This window comes from Mesocricetus auratus, unplaced genomic scaffold (assembly GCF_017639785.1).
Source record: "Mesocricetus auratus isolate SY011 unplaced genomic scaffold, BCM_Maur_2.0 Super-Scaffold_100031, whole genome shotgun sequence".
Classification (NCBI taxonomy): domain Eukaryota; kingdom Metazoa; phylum Chordata; class Mammalia; order Rodentia; family Cricetidae; genus Mesocricetus; species Mesocricetus auratus.
The window spans coordinates 879,200-901,686 of NW_024429212.1; the positions used below are offsets into that span (position 1 = coordinate 879,200).

A 22,487-nucleotide genomic window follows, 5' to 3' on the forward strand; every position below is an offset into this window, starting at 1 on the left:
AAAACTTCAGCACTTGCTAAGGAGACAGTGGTTCTCAGAAAAGATAGGATATTAGGACTGTATTAACCTGAAGCCTAAAGTGGTAGTTTTTCTTGGCAAGTAGGAAATGTCTTTGAGAAGCAATTGAATCTCCAAGGAGGCAGAGACAAGAGGTAAGAGAGAAATGTAGCTGGATCATCAGCACCCGGTTCTTTCTTATACTTTGTGTCTACACCCTGGGATCAGCTTTAAAATTGTTAGTATTGGAGCTAGTATTTTGTAAGTAAAACCTAAACTATTGATTCATTTACAAAAGTGTCCTTAAAGGTACTGATCCTTGATATCCAGAGTTCAGCCAGAGTCTCATAGCAAATTATATAAGAATGTAAACATAATGCATGCCATGTATTGGAGGTAAAGGAGAAGAACCATTGCAGTGGTGATCAGAGACCACTCTTTTGCCTCATTACAATTTTATCATGTTGTTCCTGGTCTCCGTGTTCAGTCGCAGCAGAATAAGTAGCTTTACTGATGCTTGGTGCAGAAGCCACTGACAGGTTCTAGTATTTTGCAGGATCATCTTATACAGTAGTAACAGTAGTATGTCAAGGTCATTCTTGAGGCTGTACATCACAGAGAGAATAGAGATTTAATTTGTGTGTTGGCAGGATGGGATAAAATACAGTCCTATGAGCCTGTACGATATACATGGCCTTGTTTTGTTGGCAAAATTACAGCCACTATCACTGTCAACAGAACACTGTTGGTTGGATAGCAAACTGGTGCAGGAACTATAGAAATCAGTGTGGAGTGTTCTCAAAAGACCATAAGGAAATCTTCATGTGGCAAAGCAGTCCATTCTATGGCAAATGCCCAAAGAACCTGCCTCCTACTACACAGACACTGTTCCTCAGTCATGATCATTGCTGAGTTATTCACACTAGCTAGAAAATGGAAACAACATAAATGTCCTTCAATTGAAGAACGGATCGTGGTAATGTGAGACATGTTTCGAGGGGTAGTCCTATCAAACGGACAGTAGAGTTGACAGACAATAGAAGTAGCTTGATCAGAATCTCTGAGACGTTACTTGGTATTTTGATCCTTTTCAACATTGAAATGACTAATAAAATGTAACTAAAACATGGTGTATAGGGATTTATTGAAGAGTCTGTAACATAGCTTTGAAAAATACTAAGGCACATACAAAATACCAAAGAAACATGAAAACAGATTGTTTTCTGCTGGGAAATTTATTGGAGAAGGGAAAACAACTGAGGGTAAGTACAAGGTTAATGACTGATGATGAGGTCTCAGAGAACATGGTGTGCTTGTCTCTGGACTCAGAGGCAGGACGATTTTATACAGATCCTGGTAACACGCCAGTAAAATTTTCAGGACTTAATGCAGGCCTGCAAGCACAATTGTCTTTTGGAAAATGGTAAATTTCTACAGTACTCCAGGCACCAATCTTTTTTTGCTGAGGAAACAGAAAACACCAGGTTTAAAATAAGGCAGCCAGCAGCATGCAATACAATACACTAATATGAAAATGAATAAATGACACATGGTACAGAAGCGTCAGGCTTGTATCGGTGACATCTCACCAAGCACATTCAACTGCAAACATTAGGGAAAACAACTTTTAAGAAGTGTTGATCACAGGACTGTCCTGACAGGTATCTTGTTTCCTTCTACTATTTGTGTCTTTCTGACCCACCACTGCCAATATGTTGGCATTTGGTTCCTAAATATATTGTTTCAAGAAAAGCAGGTTTTTCTATCTATAACAAGAGTATCAACTGGATAGACAAAGAGCTAATCAACATGTTCTATGTTTTGAAACTATTCCACAGAAAACTTAAAAGAACGGCAATCATTTATACTTTTTTGACCCTCGCAGTTACTTCTATGAATAATACACTGAAGCTCCTAGAGGATCAAGCCACATACTTTCCTAAATCACAAGCTCCCCATAGGATTCTAGGACACCTCATCACCCCTGTCTCAGGAGACTCTAACCTACTACCATACTGGGCGTCACCACTCACCTGATGGTGGGAGATCAGAGCCTCCTGGGACTCCATTGAAGGCCAGCAAATCCTGGTCCTGTATTCAGGATTTGCTCCAAAATTCTTCTTTCCCCTGTATAAAAAGAGATTTCCAAGCCTTCCAACCTCTGAGTTGGAAAGAAGGAGTCATGGTAGCTTCTGTGAACTCACATCTGCCCTGATGTTTAAAAGATCTCTGAATTCATAGACTTCTGACTCCCTGGAGCAGTCTCTTCCCTCCTCTTGGAATGACTGCTTAGAATTAATGTGATAACATTAAAAGTTCTGCACGCTAGGGGGCGATGCCTGCATTCTGAGAAGCCCCTGAGAACTCAATGGGAAAAGAATAGCTCTGCCTCCTGCCGGCCATGGCCTTGCCATCTGTCCGTTTTCCTCTGGGAGCTGGTCCTCCTTTCATGGAATAGTGTAGATTCTTGGTCTACACTGTATTTGGGGCTCAGAGAACCACACATTGATGGTCAGCCCTACTATCCAGAGTCCACCTTATTGTCTGTGGGAAGCAGGCTAGGGCTTTTGCACAGCAGTGCCATCATCTGGCCATGATTTGCCATTGCAGTGGGGAAATTAGGTCAGTGCTTTAAGCTACTGAGGAGAGGGGTGGTGCTGGAGCTTGTTCTCAAAAGAGACTTAAAGTGTGGCTGAAATTCTTGTCCTTCATCAGTCTTCACTGTGGAGTTAAATACGCGGCAAGTGGAGGAGATGCTATGGAGGAATGGAGTCATGTGAAGAGAATTCTGGTTACCTGTGTGATAACTTCCAAAAACAAGAAAGAATCTTGTGATGCCAGTACCTTCATAACAGGGAACTGTCTTTGGAATTCGTTTGGTGCCCTTCCCAGGTGTAGTGGGACATAATGAGTTTACTTCATATAAGACCTTAATTGCTTTCTGCTATTACTGAATTAAACTTGTAATCTCTGCTTTAAATTGCTGTATGGAAAAATATATTTTGACACGTGTGCCTTCTCCTTTGATTGTGAACAGCTTGTAATCATGAGAAATTTATTCATATGGCCTTCCTTATCTTTGAGAGTATAAATTGTCTGGGACTCTGAATAAAGTTGGCTGTGACATGAGACTTGAGTCTGCCTCCCAGATCCACTGATGACTAGTCTGTATGCCCCCATTGCTTAATCCCATGCCAGCCTTGACAGTCATTCCAATCTTCTTTGCACAGTACAATGACATCCTAATTTCAGGAGAGAATCAGTTCCTGAGGAGAGTACATCACCCCTTATCCTCAAAAAATGGCTGGAATTTTAGGTCCATTCTACCTGAAAAAGTCACTTCCATTCTCTCTCTGACAAAAGGACAAATGGCTACCTGTGATGTCTATTGTCACACCAGGGCCCATGCTGGCCTCCAGACTCCCTCAGTATCACTAATATATATATAAATGAAGCTTGTAAAAGTGTTAGTTAAAATGGAGGCTGGGACAGGATTGAATGGTTTACTCCTTGGTTATCAAATTTTACCTGGTATAGCAGATGTTACTCTGCTCTCTATTTTTGCTACATACATTCTGATGTTCATTGGTGTGTGTCAAGGGCAACCTGTATAAACACTTAAATCAAATTTTCAAGATTCGACTCATTTTTCTCCTGCCAGTGGGCATGGGTTGGGCTACTAAACTGTAATTATGTGATCTAATAAAGAGAATTGTCTCTGTTAAAATATTAACCATACAGGCTCAGTATCACTTGTATCTCAACAAGAACCAATGGATTCTTCATGATATCTGGAGGCAAAGGGTAACGTGAACCTGATCTAGATGCCAGCTCTGAGAGAAAAATGAGGGCTCATGAGGCCTGAGTGGTGGTGGCCCATTCTTTAATCCCAGCACTTGTGAGGCAGATGCATGCTGATCTCTGGTAGTTGAAGACCAGCCTGCCAACTACAAGAGCTAGTTCCAGGACAGCCTCTAAAGACACTGAGAAACCCTGCCTTGAAACACCTCCCCACCAAAAAAAATTAAGTCATAGCAAGTAATCCCTGAGTTAAATGACCTGAGTAGTTCTCTCAGAACTAAGGAAACTCACTCCATAAGAGTACATCATGACCTTTGCCTTTAAAGGCCACCTTCCTCTTTTAGCTGGGTGTCAGTTCCATATCCAAACATGGGAACCAAGGATAGTTACTGCTTCAATAAAAATTCAGTTAATTTCCATTTAAACTGAGTCTGGGGTCTCTTAATGTTTTCTACATATTTTGCCCTGGAGTTAGGATGTTTCCTAAAAAGACTTTGAGATAAGATACTGATACTTGAACCCGAGTCTTTACAAAGACACAAACCAACTATCAATGAAATAGTAAGAAGTAAATATTAATGGCAAAAGTAAGAATTTTCTACAAGGAACTTTGAGAGGAAAGTAAATTGACAACACCAAATTAACAATTAACTTGTAAATGAAGCAAATAATGAATTTACTGTTTTTCTACTTTCCTTACATAACACAGACCTGAGTCTCATGATGTCACTGACACAGATCATTATTCTTCTGCTGAGCATTTTTTTATGTGCAATGTTCGTTAGCTGGTGATGATCCATGCCTTATTTCTAGGGAGGCGTAGGCAGATAGAGCTCTGAATTTGAAGCCAACCTTATCTACAGAACAGGTTCTAGGATATCCTGGAAAACACAAACACACACACACAACACACACACACACACACACACACACACATATGCAAACCTGAATTGAGAAAAAGATTACACTGTTAGGCTTAGAGACATGGACACCAACAGGCTCTAATAATAAGTTTACTACACAGCAGTGGAGGATCTGAGAGAAGCAACTTCTGAGCTATTGGGTCTGTTATTCTGGCTACATCACAGCAAGCAGCTTGATCAACTCTGCTGGTAGGAATGACATGTAGAGGAGCTATTGTTCTTTCCAGGATGCGAGAATTTGTCTTACTGCCTGATATCTATGTCAAACTAGTGTGCCTGCTGGGATTAAAGGTGTGTGCCACCGCTGCGTGGTCTCCATGATTAACAAGCATGGCTGGATGTGACCTCTGAACTTAAGGGAAACTTTGTTAGATTGTAAAAATTTATCATTTACTATTTATCAAAACCCACATTTTTCAGTGTCTGAGTGTCTCGTGGTTTTTCTTTTGTTTTGTTTATTCAATTTATTTTTGTTTGTTTGTTTTATTTCCCTGCTGTGTTTTTAAGACAGAGAGAAGGCATCAAGTGGGAGTGGTGTAGAGGATCTGTGAGGGGATTCAAGAAGGGAAAACATTGATCAGAATATATTCTAGGAAAAGAATGATTTTAATAAAAACATCAGAAGCAAATAAAAGAAATGTTTATGCTGTGTATAAAGGAAATGCAAGAAGGAACATGTACTGAAATCTGTTGTCATCATGGGATTCTGCACTTGTGTGAGCACCAGTGTGAATGTTTGCAAAGCACAGGGAAAACATGACATCCTGAGGTCAGAAATTAGTCAGGTCAGGATTACAGGTAACAGTCCAGGGTCAACTCTGGCACTGCATTTATAGATTTATGTGTTGGCTGAATATTGAAAGAAGGTTGTATCTTAGGAGTCTCGAGAAGAAGCCGGAATAGTTTTGAAAATGACTGTGGTGTCCCCGAAATCACTTTACAATCTCTGACTCATCAGTGTCATTTCCCTTCCTGTTTCCTGTGCACTTGCTGGACACATACACATGAAGTTTCTGTCAGAGTGAACAAGTTCATTAAACACTGTTTGGAGAAAAAAGACCTTGTCAGGACATGATGTAAAAGCCATGTGTTTATGTCAGGATACCACTAACACAGAAGATGCTAGCATTAGACTTTTCTCCTCAAGAGTCCCTAATGACTATCTGTGCTCACAGCAGCCTCCATGATGCTGGTCTGTGTGTTCAGTGACAGCCCTCCCTTAGAGCTTACAATGATGAAGGAGCCTGTTATGTTCTGTTCTTTTCCATCTGCTTGATTATGTACCTTTCAGAGCTCAGGGAAAATGGTGGGTATTTTCCAAGTCTGTAAGCTTATGAATCAATGAGGTTTCTTTGGTCTGAAGTGGGAGCCTACTGTTTACAGAAAGTGTGGACCCTGGACCAGACCTGAATACCTGTGTATTGTAAAGTCATTTCTTTGAGTTATTTGGGGTACTATCACCCTCATGAAGGAAGAATAAGTGAATCCCTTCCTTTGCAGTCATTGCAGAGACAGTAAGATGGCCCTGGTGAATCTGGCTCAAGAGGAACTGAGGGATAGAATTGGTCAGAGTGAACCTAGAGCCGCTTCTTGTGAAGAAGCTGTTGTGACCTGAACTCATCTTATGAGTGCATTCTGGGTGCCTTTTCACACCTTGGTGGCCATCAAATGATGTACTTTGGTTCAGATTTGAGATCCTAGTCATTTTATTCATATGAGACAAGATTTATGGTATAATAAACCAAATCACACATTAAAGAGTGATGCAAGCTGTTTCTTATCCTCTGCCACTGGAGGAAATGCTCTTCCTTGTGGTCCATGAAACCACCAGTATTCACTAGGACACTTCTCTGTAGCGAACTGTTACATTTTCCCCAGTATACAAGTTGTAAAAAATGAAGAAAAATAAAGAAGCATATCAAAATTTTCTCTCCAAATCAAAGAAATTAGCAACAAATGGTCATTAATATCCCTCAATATTAATGGCCTTAACTCACACATAAAAAAGACACAGGCTAGTAGAATGGATTCAAAGACAGAACCGTTCCTTCTGCTGCAAGAAACACACCTTACCCTCAAAGACAGACATTACCTGAGAGTTAAAGGTTTGGAAAAGGTTTTCCAATCCAATGGACCCAAGAAACAAGCAGGGGTAGCAATCCTAATATCTAACATATTAGACCTTAAAATAAAAACAATCAAAACAGATGAAGAAGATCATTACACACTCATCACATGTGAAATCCACCAAAATGAAGTTTCTATACTGAACATCTATGCCGCAAGCACAAAGGCATCCACGTTCGTAAAAGAAACACTACTGCAACTTAAATCTCATCTAAAGCCCCACACACTTATACTGGGAGATTTCAACACCCAACTCTCACCACTAGACAGGAATACCAGACAGAAACTCAACAAAGAAGCAAAGGGTCTAATAGAAGTAATAACCCCACTGGGATTAACAAACATATACAGAATATTTCATCCACATAAAAAAGAATAAAACTTCTTCTCACCACCACATAGAACCTTCTCAAAAATCAATCACATAGTTGGCAAATATCAAACCTCAGCAGCTACAAAAAAACTGGAATAACTCCATGCATCTTATCAGACTACCATGTGTTAAAATTTGAATTCAACAACAACACAAATTGCAAAAACCTGACAAACTAATGGAAATTGAATAATGCACAACTGCCCCATTCCTGGATCAAAGAAGAAATAAAAAAAGAAATTAAAGACTTTCTAGAATTCAATGAGAATGAAGACACAACATACCCAAACCTATGGACACTTTGAAAGCAATGCTACAGGAGAAGTTCATAGCACTAAGTGCCCACATGAAGAAACTGGAGAATGGTTATGCTAGAGAATTAACAGCACAGCTGTAAGCTCTAGAACACAAAGAAGCAAACTCCCCCAGGAGGAGTAGGTGCCAGGAAATAATCAAATTGAGGGCTGAAATCAATAAAGTAGAAACTAGGAAAACAATATAAAGAATCAATGCAACAAAGAGTTGGCTCTTTGAGAAAATCAACAAGATAGACAAACCTTTGTCCAAACTTACCAAACAACAGAGCGTGAACATGCAAATTAACAAAATCAGAAATGAAAAGGGGGACATAACAACAGACTCTGAGGAAATTCAGAGAATCATCAGGTCATACTTTGAAAACCTGTACTCCAAAAAATTCGAAAAATACACAAGATCTTTCAAAATGTCTCACTTTTCACAGAAACTTCAAAAGGACAACATGTGCGTAATGGCTCATAGCAGCCAACTCTGTGGCAGCCTCCAGTTATGGATTATAACTGGGACTCTGGCCTCCTTGTAGAGTAGGAACACACAGGGAAAGGTGTGTAAAATGAGTCTGTAATCAGAAGGTTTGTCTATCTTGTTGATTTTCTCAAAGATCCAACTCTTTGTTCTCGGCAACAGGATTTCTACAGCCTGGCCAAAAGCTTGTCTGTGGATCTCTGTATCTGCTCCATCAGATACTGGACAAAGGCTGTCTGTTGACTTAGGGTAGTCATCTTTATTGCCTGGCCTCACTGGGACTGTAGATTTTAGCATGTGCTAGTCTTTCTAATGCTGTTTCACCTTGTGTCTGTAGAGCTGATACAAATCTAGGGCTTCATGAACAAATATATGATTTTGGCCTGTACAGAGAATTCCTAAACTTAATAGTGAGAATTTTGACATCTTTTGGAATTTAGATCACTGCTTATAATGTGGGGCTTGCACAGCATAGATTTCTGACTGAGATTTAATAAGTGATGTCAGTAAGTATAAAGGAGCACAAAAGAAATGTGTGACTCACAAATCATGCATTATACTTGGTGAAGGTGACTAGAATGAATTTGCAATGAATGTGTAGAGAAGGATTTGAAATCTAGTTCACAGTGTGCCTCCTCAGGACCTGGTAGACAACCATTAGAGTTATTTAAGACATTCAGTGGAGAATGGATGCTGTACAAAAGTGACACTGTGCGTTAGTTCTGATGTGTGTCTGTAGAGTTTCTAATGGTGTATCCTGTGTGATTGATATGTGTCCACTATGAAATTCTCTGCAGGGATATGTTGAAACCCTTTTTGGCGACTAGATTAGGATCAGCAGTTACCTAGAGAAACATGGGCTAAATACTCAAGGGAGTGTTGAGAAATAGTGTATTCTGGTCCCACAGGTTGGACTTATAACAGACAGAGAGAGGCAGTATATGGTCTCAGAAACTGATTTGTTCAAAGGCAATATACCTAAACCAATAGTGGCCATCCTTAAGAGCTGTGTTAGACTCAGCAGGACGAAATGGATGGAGATGCACCTGCTTCAACCACACAGCACCTAGGAGGGTAAACAGTGCTTTAAGAGGTCCTGAAATCCTGTGGCATGTGCATCAGAATGCAGCCTTATACAGGTCTTCAAGAGCATATTTTTATTAATTTCCTTACCTGTAACAAAATCTCACTGATGTCACCATATTATAGGGTTGCTTCATATTTTCTAATTACTACATGTTCTTCTAGTCTGAATGCTTACATCTTATTGAAATTCATGTGTATAAATATTATTCTTAAGATTAGGAACTAATCAGTGGGGTTTTCTTTTAGAAGATGAGGTTAAAAGGTACCATACCCCATTAATCAGATAGTTCATTTATAATAGATGCTGGGGGAACTGACTTGTTGCTCTTATCTGGAGGAACATTGCCTTAAAATATCTTTTATCATTCAGGATGTGGGTTACCACCACACAGTAAATTATTGAAGCCTTCAACTTAGACTTCATAGCCTCCATAATTGTGGGAAATTGGTAGCATCTGGTGAATTAATAGGAGTACACATGTTGTGTCATACAAGTCAAGAAGGACTACGGAACATGTTAACACTAGAAACTTTTTGTCAAACTTTGAGGAATTCCTAGTCTACTTGAGGAACCCACAGGAGAAGAACTGAGGCCTATCATAATGCTAGACCAGAAATACTTATACTCAGCTATCTCATCCATTAATGGTTTAGGTTATACTGTTTGCAAGTACCCATTATAAAAACCCACTCAGCTTCAAGCAGTGGCAACTGTTTGATGATTCCCCCATCCAGAGCCAGGATGGATAGCTGCAGTCTGCACATCTTGTCTCAGTCCACAATCACACTGAGTGTTGTCTTATAACCATTACCACTCATTTATTACACTACAGACTTCTTTTGCAATGAACTATCCAAATGCCAAACCACTTATCCTTCTGCCAAACGGGTTGAACCATTGTGCACATGGTACAGTTGAGTTAGAATACTTGGGTATGCTGTATGGAATACTTTTCTTACTGTAATGGTTTCTTTCTCAGTAGTAGAAAAGCAGAGTATGTGCATGTCCATAGTGAGAGGTCCTGTGACCTGTATAGAATATTCTATACATCAAAGTTATGCATTTCAGTGTATGTTTATGTGGGACTTTAGCTTTTCATTTAATCCCAAGCATTACACATAACAAATAAGAATTAAGAGGCACATGTTCTAAACTCTTCAGGATGCTTCAAAGAACAGATTTTTTAATCATATTTTATCTAAATTTCTGCAATTGGAAAATGGGTAAGTATATAACACAAGTGTGGTTTAGGCCTCTTCCCTTGAGGAGAAGTTTAGTGGGAGATGTGTGGACTTAGTGATTGCTACAACATGAGGGGAACCAGAAAATGTATGTTTGCTTGCTTTAAACTAGGAAGTATAGCTACTAAATTTCCACTGATTTGCCATTTCCCCTGCCATCATACCAGAGGTATCAGAAAAAGAAGAACAGAGAAAGGCCAGGACAACACTCTAATTCCTTTGAGCAACCAGTTTCTCTTGTTAGGATTCCAACTTACATTTCTCAGGAATTTGAGTAAAAATTCTGCTTCAGCCTGAGGTGGTCGCTGAAACTTGAATCCAAAACTCTAATTGGGACACATGTGAATAAACATCAATCCTACTGCAGAGCCTTTCCAAGAAAGAGCTGGTGACAGCTGTTCTGAGTGTAGTATGGGCAACATAGTTTCAGCTATTTCTAGGGCCCTACTTTCTTGAGTCTAATTATCAAATAACCAGAGCCTACCATATCATGAGTCTTGAAGACAGAGGGATATGTTTTAAACTGGGATTTTTAGGTGGATATCCCAAGAGGGTGAATCCAGGCAATGTCAAATATGTGGGCATGGGGTCATTGGTTATAGGGTTGAAGAGAATGAGGCAGTAATTTTAACCTAGGGTGTCAAGTACTAGGAATGTCCTGGTGAACCTCTGGATCACATTAGAATGGTGAACGTTTTCCTCTAACCTGTAAATTTCTGAAGTGATCTGTGGATCTTTCTGTGGCAAAGGAAAGTTCCTGAAGATAAGAACAATATATTTTCTCAAAGCCTTACATTCTCTTTCTGGATGTAGAATGAGATCAGGAAAACAAATTTTGAAATATAAATGAAAATAATTTGGAGTGTACATAAATGTTTAATACTGTATATTATTGTTAAGAGATGTCATTGTCTTTCATGTACCAGAGTGGATGAATTGATAAAGAGTATGTGGTATACACATGTTGTGTTTGCATATGTGCACATGGAAAACTCTTCAACCATAAAATCGTGGAATTTTTCAATACTTGAGTTGATCCAAGAGGAAACATAATGTGTAAAGGCCAGATGCAGAAAGGGAGGACAACATGTTCTCACATGTACTAGACAAAAATCAAGACAATGAAAACTTAGAATAGAATCCTTCTTACTGGAGACTGGCAAGGTCTGACGATGCTGAGGTATTGTTGGTCAGTGAATACAGAATGACAATTAGGCAGAAGCCATACTATTACACAATAACATGATTGGAAACAATAATTAATTATGTATTTAAAATACCTAAGACAGTAGAATTTAAGTGTATTTTACCACAAAGAAGTGATAAATGTCTGAGGTGACATACATTCTAATTCCACAATGTAATAATTTCACAGAGTGTATATACAGGTATCAACCCTACCATTGTGCATATCAACTTTTCACCATTATCATAGGCTAGTTTAAACACAATGAAGTCTTCCATTTTAAAGAATATTTCACCCGAAACTTCTAACGTGGCTAGAAAAAACACATGAGATTATATCATCCTGGGTCAAGAATATTCAATAGGGAGAGGGTTTGGAAGGAACTTCTGGGAACAAAGGTAAGAGAGGCTTTCAGCTCTGTGAGCTGGTGCAGAAGCCATGGAGAAGGATAGTGGGGAGGTTGCTCAAACCGATTGTGCCATTTGTGTTCTGATTGACAGTGAGTGGCATCATGCTAACTCTACCTGAACACAGATGACCTACTTCCTTAGATAAGTCCATTTCAAAAAGATGACCACGTGTTTATATAAACCCTTAAATTTATTTTGCCAGGGCATGAGTTAATTATTTAAGATGAAATGTCTTGTGGGACTTTGGTAATTGCATAGTATGTTTGCAATGCACTAATCATTATTCTGTGATTTTTGAGACTACAAAAATTGTGCTGGCTAGGGTTACAATTTCTCTATTAATTCATTTGGTACAGTTGATGTCTGTCTCATCCCAACACATATTGTTAGAACAACTACCATAGGACATGCTTCTAGCATCCTTTCTAACTCACAGAGCAATGCAGTACTCTATTCTCACAGTATGCCTTCTTCCATATTGAATGCCCTCCAGAATGTCTGCTGTGAACCCACATTATGTGTGCTACTGGAGTGTGCAGTCTAAGAGTTCACTACTTCTGTCTTTCTATCAGGTATCAGATATAACTCGTTTGAGACATGTGCAATGTTCTAGAATCTGAGCCTTAACACCCTGTAGAAACACTGGAGCCTCTAGGCTGGAAGGAGACCTGATTTCTGATGTTTTTTCTCTCTTGAATCAGTAACAGGATGCAATAGCCCATGTAAATTGGAAGGTATCTCACTTTAGTGTATATTACACTGAACACTTGAAATATTAGGTACTATTCAATCACTGTGTGAACAGGATTTCTATGTAGAAAATACATCTTTTCCTGTGCAAGCGAAGGTGCCACAGATATTGTGCACATCATGAAGTAGAATGCCATGGTTTTCTTCCTATCATTTCTCTATCTATACTAACTTTTTCTAGTAACAGTTCCTCTATGGAACCGGAAACAACCATGGGCTTAGTAGGAAGACACCACACTCTTCCTGCCTGCTCATTAAAACTTCAACACTTGCGAAGAAAACAGTGGTTCTCAGAAAAGGTGGGATATTATGACTGTATTAACCTGAAGCCTAAAGTGGTAGTTTTTCTTGGCAAGTAGGAAATGTCTTTGAGAAGCAATTGAATCTCCATGGAGGCAGAGAAAAGAGGTAAGAGATAAATGTAGCTGGATCATCAGCACCCTGTACTTTTTTATACTTTGTGTCTACACCCTGGGATCAGCTTTAAAATTGTTAGTATTGGAGCTGTTATTTTGTAAGTAAAACCTAAACTATTTGATCATTTACAAAAGTATCCTTTAAGGTACCAATTCTTGATATCCACAGTTAGGTCTGAGCCTCATCGCAAATTCTATAAGAATGCAAACAAAATGCAAGCCATGTATTGGAGGTAAAGGAGAAGCACAGTTGCAGCAGTGATCAGAGACCTCTCTTTGTCCTCACTATAAGGTCACCATGTTGTTCCTGGTCTCCGTATTCAGTGACAGCAGAACAAGTAGCTTTACTGATGCTTGGTGCAGAAGCCACTGAACCATTCCAGTATTTTGCAGGATCATCTTGTACAGTAGTATGTCAAGGGCATTCTTGAGGCTGGACCTCACAGAGAGAATAGAGAGTTATTTTGGTTGTTGGCAGGATGGGATAATATACAGTCCTATGAGCCTGTATGATATACATGGCCTTGTTTAGTTGGCAATATTACAGCCAGCATCATTATCTACAGAACACTGTTGGTGGGATAGCAAACTGGTGCAGGAACTATGGAAATCAGTGTGGAGTGTTCTCAAAAGACCATAAGGAAATCTTCATGTGGCACAGCAGTCCACTCTATGGCAAATGCCCAAAGAACCTGCATCCTACTACACAGACACTGTTCCTCAGTCATGTTCATTGCTGAGTTATTCACACTAGCTAGAAAATGGAAACAACATAAATGTCCTTCAATTGAAGAACGGATCGTGGTAATGTGAGACATGTTTCGAGGGGTAGTCCTATCAAACGGACAGTAGAGTTGACAGACAATAGAAGTAGCTTGATCAGAATCTCTGAGACGTTACTTGGTATTTTGATCCTTTTCAACATTGAAATGACTAATAAAGTGTAACTAAAACATGGTGTATAGGGATTCATTAAAGAGTCTGTAGCATAGCTTTGAAAAATATCAAGTCACATACAAATCACCAAAGAAACATGAAAACAGATTTTTTTCTGCTGGGAAATTTATTGGAGAAGGGAAAACAACTGAGGATAAGTACAAGTTTAATGATTGATAATGAGGTCTCAGAGAACATGGTGTGCTTGTCTCTGGACTCAGATGCAGGAAGAATTTATACAGATCCTGGTAAGACGTCAGTAAAATTTTCAGGACTTAATGCAGGTCGTCATGCACCATGCTCTTTTCCAAAAGAGAAAATTTCTACAGTACTCCACGCACAAATCTTTTTTTGCTGAGGAAACAGAAAACACCAATTTTAAATAAGGCAGCCAGCAGCATGCAATGGAGTACACTAATTTGAAAATGAATGAATGACGCATGGTACAGAAGCGACATGTTTGTATGGGTGACATCACACCAAGCATATTCAACTGCAAACATTGGGAAATACTACTTTTAAGAAGTGTTGATCACAGAACTGTCCTGACAGGCATCTTGGTTCCTTCTACTTTTTGTGTCTTTCTGACCCAACACTGCCAATGTGTTGGCATTTGGTTCCTAAATATATTGTTTCAAGAAAAGCAGGTTTTTCTATCTATAACAAGAGTATCAACTGGAAAGACAAAGAGCTAATCAACATGTTCTATATTTTGAAACTAGTCCACAGAAAACTTAAAAGAATGGAAATCATTTATACTTTTTTGACCCTCGCAGTTACTTCTATGAATAAGACACTGAAGGTCCTAGAGGATCAAGTGACATATTTTCACAAGCTCCCCATAGGATTCCAGGACACCTCATCACCCCGTCTCAGGAGACTCTAACCTACTACCACACTGGGCGTCACCACTCACCTGATGGTGGGAGATCAGAGCCTCCTGGGACTCCATTGAAGGTGGGCACATCCTGGTCCTGTATTCCTGGTTGCTCCTCATCATTAGACTCTTCCGTTGCTTTGGGCAATGGATTAGCAAGGTTCTGAATGGCCAGCAGGGCAAGGACAGAGAAGAGAACAAGTGTCTTCATGGCTGAGAGTCACCTGGAGGAAGATGAATAGGAGCCTAGTATGTGGGGACTGAGGGGACAGCCTGCATTTATAGGACTGTCATGAGGAGGTGCAAACCCAAGCTCTGTAGGGAGAGAGAGCATGTACTGATTGGAACTGGAGAGACTGTTGCCCTCTAGATCCCTTTGATGTTCCTCAGTTCTCACAGCTGCCGCCATGATGTTGGCTGTGTGCTCACTGACAGCCCTGCCTTCCAGCTGATGATGATTAAGGGGCCTAGTTATCTTGTCCTGCTTCCCATCTGCTTGAGTATTTACCTTTCTGTTCTCAGGGAAAAAAGGAGTTGGGTATTTTCCAAGTTCCATGGAACAAGTGTTTTTGTGTTCTGAAGTGGGAGCCGGCACTTCTCAGAGAGTGTGGACCATGGACCCCGCCAAAGTACCTTTAGATTGGACAGTCAGTTCTTTGATTAATTGGAGTATTTTCATCCGCATGAAGGAAAATTTTGTGCCTCCCTTCTTTAGGGTCCTGTATGGAGAAAATAACATGGCCTGGTGAATCTAGCTCAGTAGGAGGTGAGGGACCGAATTTTTCTGAATGAAGCTATAGCAGGTTTTTGTGCAGAAGCCAGTGTGTCCTGAGCATATCTCATGAGTGCATTCCAGCTGCTGCTTCACACTTTGGGAGCCAGCAAATATTGTGCTGTTGGTCATTCTCAGACTGCATTTTTTAACTTTCATAAAATATTAAGTTACTTCCAATAAATAACAATCAAACATTATAGAGTGTGTCTACTCTTAGAGTTACTGCCTTTCATCTATGAACATTGGCCTGTACATGTTCTTATACACATTTCCTCATCATGTATGCTAAAAGATAGTGACTTCCTGATAATTTCAGTTACCATATGGTGTCCCAGTGTGAAAACAGCTCGCTAGTCTTACATGTTGCTAATTATTGTTCCATTGTAATAATGTTATTGTTTACAACTCTGTGCAATTACTAGCAAAGCCATGAGTATACTAATTCACAAGCATATATGTATATGTTTATCATATTGCCTCATGGGACATGACCTCTTCAATAGCCTTTTACGCTTATAATTCTGAGTCAAAAAACATATCTTATATTTCATACACCTACGCACTATTTTGCTGATCATCAGAGGTTGTCACAGTGGCACTTAATAAAACTGTCTACACAAACATCCACCATGCTCTTTTGAATTATTTATATTATTGGTATTCACTTGCCATTCTTCCTGCCATTTGTCAGAGCAGAACTGGCCACTGAAGTCCAAGAGTGTCTTGAACCATTAAAATGTAACCTTTAAAAAGCATGCCATTTTGCCCACAGAATGGGAAAAGATATTCACTATACCCACATCTGACAGAGGGCTGATCTCCAAATTTAGAAAGAACTCAAGAAGCAAGTCTCCAAAACACCAAAGGATCCAGTTAAAAAGTGGGCTACAGAACTAAATAGAGAATCCTCAATAGAGGAGTCTAAAATGGCTGAGAGACACTTGAGAAAGTGCTCAACATCCTTAGCCATCCAGGAAATGTTAATCAAAACAACTCTGAGATACCATCTTACTCCTGTCAGAGTGGCTAAAATAAAAAACACTAACGACTGGCACTCCCAGATCTATGTCTAAAATCCATATATGAGAGAGTACATGCCATGTTTCTCTTTTTGTGACTGGGTTACCTCACTTAGGATGGTTTCTTCTAGTATCATCCATTTGCCTGCAAATCTCAGGATTCCATTGTTTTTTTTCTGCTGAATAGTACTCCATTGTGTAAATCTACCACATTTTCTCTATCCACTTTTCAGTGGAGGGGCATCTAGGTTGCTTCCAAGTTCTGGCTATTACAAATAATGCTACAATCCCATAGACAGAGAGTCTGGGATACAGAAACTTCATTCAGTGGCTGATGGAAGACGAGGCACACTCCCACGGCTAAGCACTGAACTGAACTCAAGAAAGCCAGTAACAGAGAGGGAGGGCTGATGACCAAAGGGATTAAGACTGTGCTGGTTTAACTCCCAGAAACAGCTGACCTGACAAAGGTTAACTCTTGAATCCCAGGCATCAGCCTGGGAATCCAACATGGGACTGATCAAGACCCTCTGAATGTGGGTGTCAGTGAGGAGGCCTAGGTAATCTATTGAGCCTTGGGCAGTAGATGAGTATTCATCCAGAGTATACACATGGACTTTGGACTCCCATCTAACAATGTGAGATCCACTCTCACCCTGAACTCTTGGGGGAGGGTCTAGGACCTGCCCTGGATGAGATGACAGACTATGGACATCCCCATGGAGGGCCTCACTCTCCCTGGTGAAATAAGGGAATAATGAGGGTGTTGGGGGGAGGGCAGGGGAGTAGGGGAGGGAAAGGGAGAGTGACCTGGAACTGACTTTGAAGCAACCTTGTTTCTAACCTAAATTTAAACTTAAAAATAATTAATAATAATAATGAAAACACCAACAACAATTTATTCTGGAGAGGATGTGGTGAAAGGGGAACACTCCTTCACTGCTGGTGGGAGTGCCTACTTGTACAGCCACTTTGGAAATCAGTGTGGAGATTCCTCAATAAATGGGAATAAACCTACCACAAGACCCAGCACCTCCACTCTTAGGCATATATCCAAAATATGTTCATTCATACAACAAGGATGTCTGTTCCACTATGTTCATAGCAGCTTTATTTGTAATAGGCAAAATTTGGAATCAACGTAGATACCCCTCAACCGAAGAGTGGATAGAGAAAATGTGGTAGATTTACACAATGGAGTATTACCCAGTGAAAAAAAACAATGGAATCCTGAAATTGGCAGGCAAATGGATGGCACTAGAAGAAACCATCCTGAGTGAGGTAACCCAGTCACAAAAAGAAAAACATGGTATGTACTCTCTCATATATGATATTTAGACATAGATCTTGTTTTCTGTCACAAACTAGTGTGTAAAGTGTCAACACAACTTGCAGTTTCCCTTAATAATCAACTCGGTTTCTTTAGCAGTGATCAGATGTGCGATTTTCTTTTTTGACTTGTGATATCTGACAAAAGCCTTTTCTTCAAATATTTCTAGGGAGTGTAGGTGATTCACTAGTGAGTTCACAACTAATCCCAGAGGAGGATATTTGCAGAGTTAGAGGTCAAGGAGAAGCTGTTGAGCGACTATCTGCTAACAGAAGTCCTCCAACCTTGAGCCACTCTCAAGTTCTAAGCAAGGAAAACAAAGAGTCCCAAAAAATGACAGAAGTTAACACTCTAAAATGCAGAAGCTAATGTGGATCACTGGGCAGTGATGAAGTACAAGGGATTTGGCAACAGCCCTCTTGTGTAATCCTTAGTGTCTCTGAGTAAGGCAATTAACCTCTTCAAAGGTCCTTTACAAACCCACAAAATGTTGGTCAACAAAGGCAGCTACTTTGTTGGACTATTGTGAAAACCTCTTATCAGAACAGATAAAAGACATCAGCAATCTATAAGGATAAGCTAATGTCAATATACTGCATATATTATGTAATTTGAGAATGCTATCTGACATCATAAGCTTCAAATTATCATGATTTCTATGAAGTCACACAAAGCTGTCGTGACTTATATAATCAGTGGAAATTTTGAATTTTTACCTTATGTAAGAAGCTTCCCATTCCAGTGCCTGGGGATTGCCTGGGAACCGCACAGAACTTCCCATCCCGGCAGAAGCCAAGCACCCCAGATTCCAGGTCTTCTCTTCCACCAACAAGACCAGGAAACCAGCAGATCCAGGTAAACAAGGCCCTGCATCTCTTGGGGGAAGGTCCAGGCCCTGTCCTGGATGAAATGACAGACTATGGACACCACCATGGAGGGCCTCACCCTCCCTGGGGAAATGAGGGGTTATTGGGGATGTTGGTGGGAGGGCACGGGAGGAGGAGAGGGAAATGGAGAGGGACCTGGAATTGACATGTGAAGCAACCTTGTTTCTAATTTAAATTTAAATTAAAAAATATATATATAAAGATATTATAAAAAAGAAGTGACTTAAGTTCAATAGTATTTAAGTGTTTTATCCAATAACTAATAATGTATATTTGTTAAACGAGAAAAGATCATATTTTCTAGTGTCAAATATCTCCAGAACTTTATGCCTTTAATAATATTATTGTTGAAAACAATCTCACAAAATAAGCAGTTATCCAAGATGAAGTAAATGAGGTTAGATATACCTACAGAAGAGAGAGACATGAGGTCTCACTTGAGGATGGAAGCCTTGGATGAGCTGAGAAGTGAAGTGTATCAGAAACGATAATGATGATGGGAAGAAGAAAAACAGGGAAAGTCCAACAGAGTAATGTGCAGATGTTTCTGACAGAAGACTATGATGTTAGGATGGATGAGGGAAAGCAAATGGAGCCTCACCTTAGGCTGAGGAGTTTCCTCACATCGTGAAGGCATACCTCCCTGTTTTAAAGATGAGTGTTTACAAACCAGTGAAATCATTTGAACTTTTATTATGAATTCAATACAGGACTTCTGACCCATCCCTAGTTTACACATCTATCCCCGTGTGTCCATACTCTACAAGGAGACCAGACTCACAGTGAGAATCCATAACTTTGGCCTGCCACAGTATTGGCTACTATGAACCAGTAACCGTGTGTCGTCCATTTCAAGTTTCTGTGATGAGTGGGATATTTTGAAAGATTTTGGGTGTTTTTTTGTGATACCATAGGTTGCTAACTGAAGTTTGTGTGGAGGCTCATTACAATGATGACTGATGACATCTCACACATTGTAGGATGTGTTGACAATGCCATGTTGATAGAGAAGATGTGATTTCAATGGCACATGTCTTCTGATCATCACAAACTACAGTGATTCTCAATCGGTATATGAACTAACAGTTCTTCTGTGTCTGTCCAAGGCCAAACGGAGTTAACTGTTTGAGAATCTTTACAGTTACACCAAACTAGGGCATCCACCTTTGAGACAAAAGCATGCATTCTGTAACTGAACCTTGGCGGGTACTCACCTTTACACAGTTAAACTAATATTCTGCAACAGACACATATGTAATACATCTTTGCCTACTTAAAATGATATTTTACAACATGGGGGGTCTGTCTCATGTAAACTTCTGTAGTGAGCACATTACACCTGTGCCACAGTACACATGTGGATGTCAGAAGACAGTTAATGATGGGCTGGAGAGATGGCTCAGCCATTAAAGGCTAGGTTCACAGCCAAAAACATAAGAAGACAGTTAATGGAAGTCTGATTCTCCTTCTCTATGTGGATTCTGAGTCTGTCAGGTGCGGTGATAGCTTCTCTCCCACTAAGCCATCGTGTTGGCCATCATAAGTTTAGTTTCAGTTGTCTGGCATTCTTTGTGCATGATTTGTTTCCTTGACATTTTATCTCTTGAACAGATTTTCTCTTTGTTTTTCACTCCAGTTCTCACCACATGAATTCATTGGTGTTCCTCCTTGAGGTGTCTTCTTTCATTCTCTCAGAATGAGATTGTTTCAGAAGAATCTGTGAGCCTATTGCATGTGAGATGCATTTTTGACTTTGTTCATGAAAATTAAGAGAAAACTGAGTTGCCCTTTCATGTCTGCTCTCCTGTTCCAGCATCCCCCCACCCTAACAAAATCTCTACAACACTGTTGCAGTCAGTGTTGCTGTCACTTGTGGGGTATCTTGCCTTGTGGGCAAGAGAATTCAGCAGGATTGATGATCCTTTTTATGTCTGATGACAAAGGGATTTTCACATTCCCTGAATCAGACAACCAGTTCAAATGGATAGGGACCATCCATGGAGCAGCCATCACAGTATATCAAGACCTGAGGGATAAGCTCTCACTAGATTCCCTCAGTGGCTACCCTTACAATGGACCCACGGATATGTTTCTCACTCCCTGCTACCACCCCAGCATAGACATTCAAGACAACATTTGCCTGAACATGGTAAAGGAAAAGCGGTCCACTCTACATGATGTCAGAACCATCTAGTTCTCTAATCAGAGCCCGCTAGGAAAAGTAAAAAAAATTGTCCCTTGAGCACACATGACACTGAGCTCTAGAAAACCCCACAGAGTTTAAGAAGTGCCTACAGGAAATTAATAGACAGAAGGTCTCCTGTAAAGAGTCCTGACACTAAATGTCCACCTTATCTTTTTGTTGTCTTTTTTCTTGATGGTTCTGTCCTCTCCTTGAATTCTATGCTGTGGTGTTGTATTATTGTTTTTCTGTTAAATTAAATCTCCTTAATTCCTACAATATATGTTAAACATATATATATACATACACACATATATAGATTTTTGTTAAAAAAAAGTTAAACAAATTAAGACAGAAGAGAGGCATATAACTAGGCCAGCAGAATAATTTGGCTTCCTTATTTCACTTTCTATCTAGAATCCGTGCTCCTCTTTTCAATTGCTAATAAGGGTTTTGTTTAAACCTTATTAGGGATTTCACTTAAGGGATTTCACTTAAGAATCAGACACTTTCATTCCAAAGGCTCTTGACTAAGCCTCACAGCATGGGTAAGTAGCATAGACTTTCAAGGTGTCAGAGTGAGCAGTATTTTAATTATTCTCCATTCTTGGTACACAGAATGAGCAATATATATATACATATATATATATATATGATTCAGATTCAGTCAAGTAAATTGTAGACTACTCCATAATGGCAGGACAAATTTAGTTAGGTCTGGACATGCAGAGGATAAGGCACTGATTGAAGGAATTGCCAGTCAGTGACACATAATCTTGGGAAGACACGTGGTGTATCCATCATTTTTGTCTTATTGGCTTCAAGATGGTCAGTAGCATGATCAACAGTCACCAGTGTACTATGGGATGGGGACAGTGGGCATATATGACTTCATATGCATCACTAGAATAATGTAGTATTTCTGCTTCTAGATATGTAGCCAAAACCATTGGTGCTTTTTGGGTAGATGGTATATTTATATATTTTTTACTATACAAGTATCCATATGATGACATACATTGATATTTTCCTACTATGAGAAAAGCACAGAAATCACTAATTTCTACTACCTGCAAAAGGATCTCAATTTTACAAATGAATTCAGAGATAGCACATACCAGGAGTAATCTGAGGCAAGAGAAAAAATGATAAGCTTGTTTATTTGTTTTCTTACACAACATGAGTACTGGGAAATGGTAACACTTAGGTACAGAAAAGTGTCCTGGTAATTCTGCTGCTTTCGTGGAAGGGCATCTCCTACCATCCAGATGATGAGAAACAGCATGCAAAGTCTTTATTGTATGGTTTTGTATATTGTGCCTTATCTCCTAAGAATAAAACTAACACAATATCAAACAAGAATGACAGCACATCATTTGATGGCTCC

The 22,487-nt window shown here is 39.7% G+C and overlaps 1 protein-coding gene, 1 long non-coding RNA gene and 1 pseudogene across 2 annotated transcripts; 1 reads left to right on the plus strand and 2 right to left on the minus strand.

Moving 5' to 3' along the window:
• Window positions 1–1,213: 1,213 nt before the first annotated feature.
• LOC121135176 lies at window positions 1,214–2,390 on the minus strand. Its single transcript, XR_005872386.1, has 2 exons — window positions 2,031–2,390; window positions 1,214–1,459 (listed from the first exon to the last, which is right to left on the minus strand). It is a non-coding gene; the product is annotated as an uncharacterized LOC121135176 (long non-coding RNA).
• Window positions 2,391–14,146: 11,756 nt separating this feature from the next.
• Window positions 14,147–15,173, minus strand: LOC121135145 (alpha-defensin 20-like). The gene is made up of 2 exons (XM_040733510.1): window positions 14,947–15,173; window positions 14,147–14,384 (listed from the first exon to the last, which is right to left on the minus strand). The coding sequence occupies exons 1-2, from the start codon at window positions 15,116–15,118 to the stop codon at window positions 14,299–14,301; spliced, it is 258 nt and encodes an 85-aa protein (XP_040589444.1). The 5' UTR covers window positions 15,119–15,173; the 3' UTR covers window positions 14,147–14,298.
• Window positions 15,174–20,780: 5,607 nt separating this feature from the next.
• Window positions 20,781–21,315, plus strand: LOC121135191 (annotated as a pseudogene).
• Window positions 21,316–22,487: the final 1,172 nt, after the last annotated feature.

Excerpts from the sequence above, each read along its gene's own strand:
- LOC121135145 (XM_040733510.1), bottom strand. The coding sequence starts at position 15,118 with ATGAAGACACTTGTTCTCTTCTCTGTCCTTGCCCTGCTGGCCATTCAG. Across the intron at positions 14,385-14,946 it reads CTCTGATCTCCCACCATCAG|CAAAAAAAGATTTGTGCGTG; the intron begins GTGAGTGGTGAC and ends CTGTTTCCTCAG.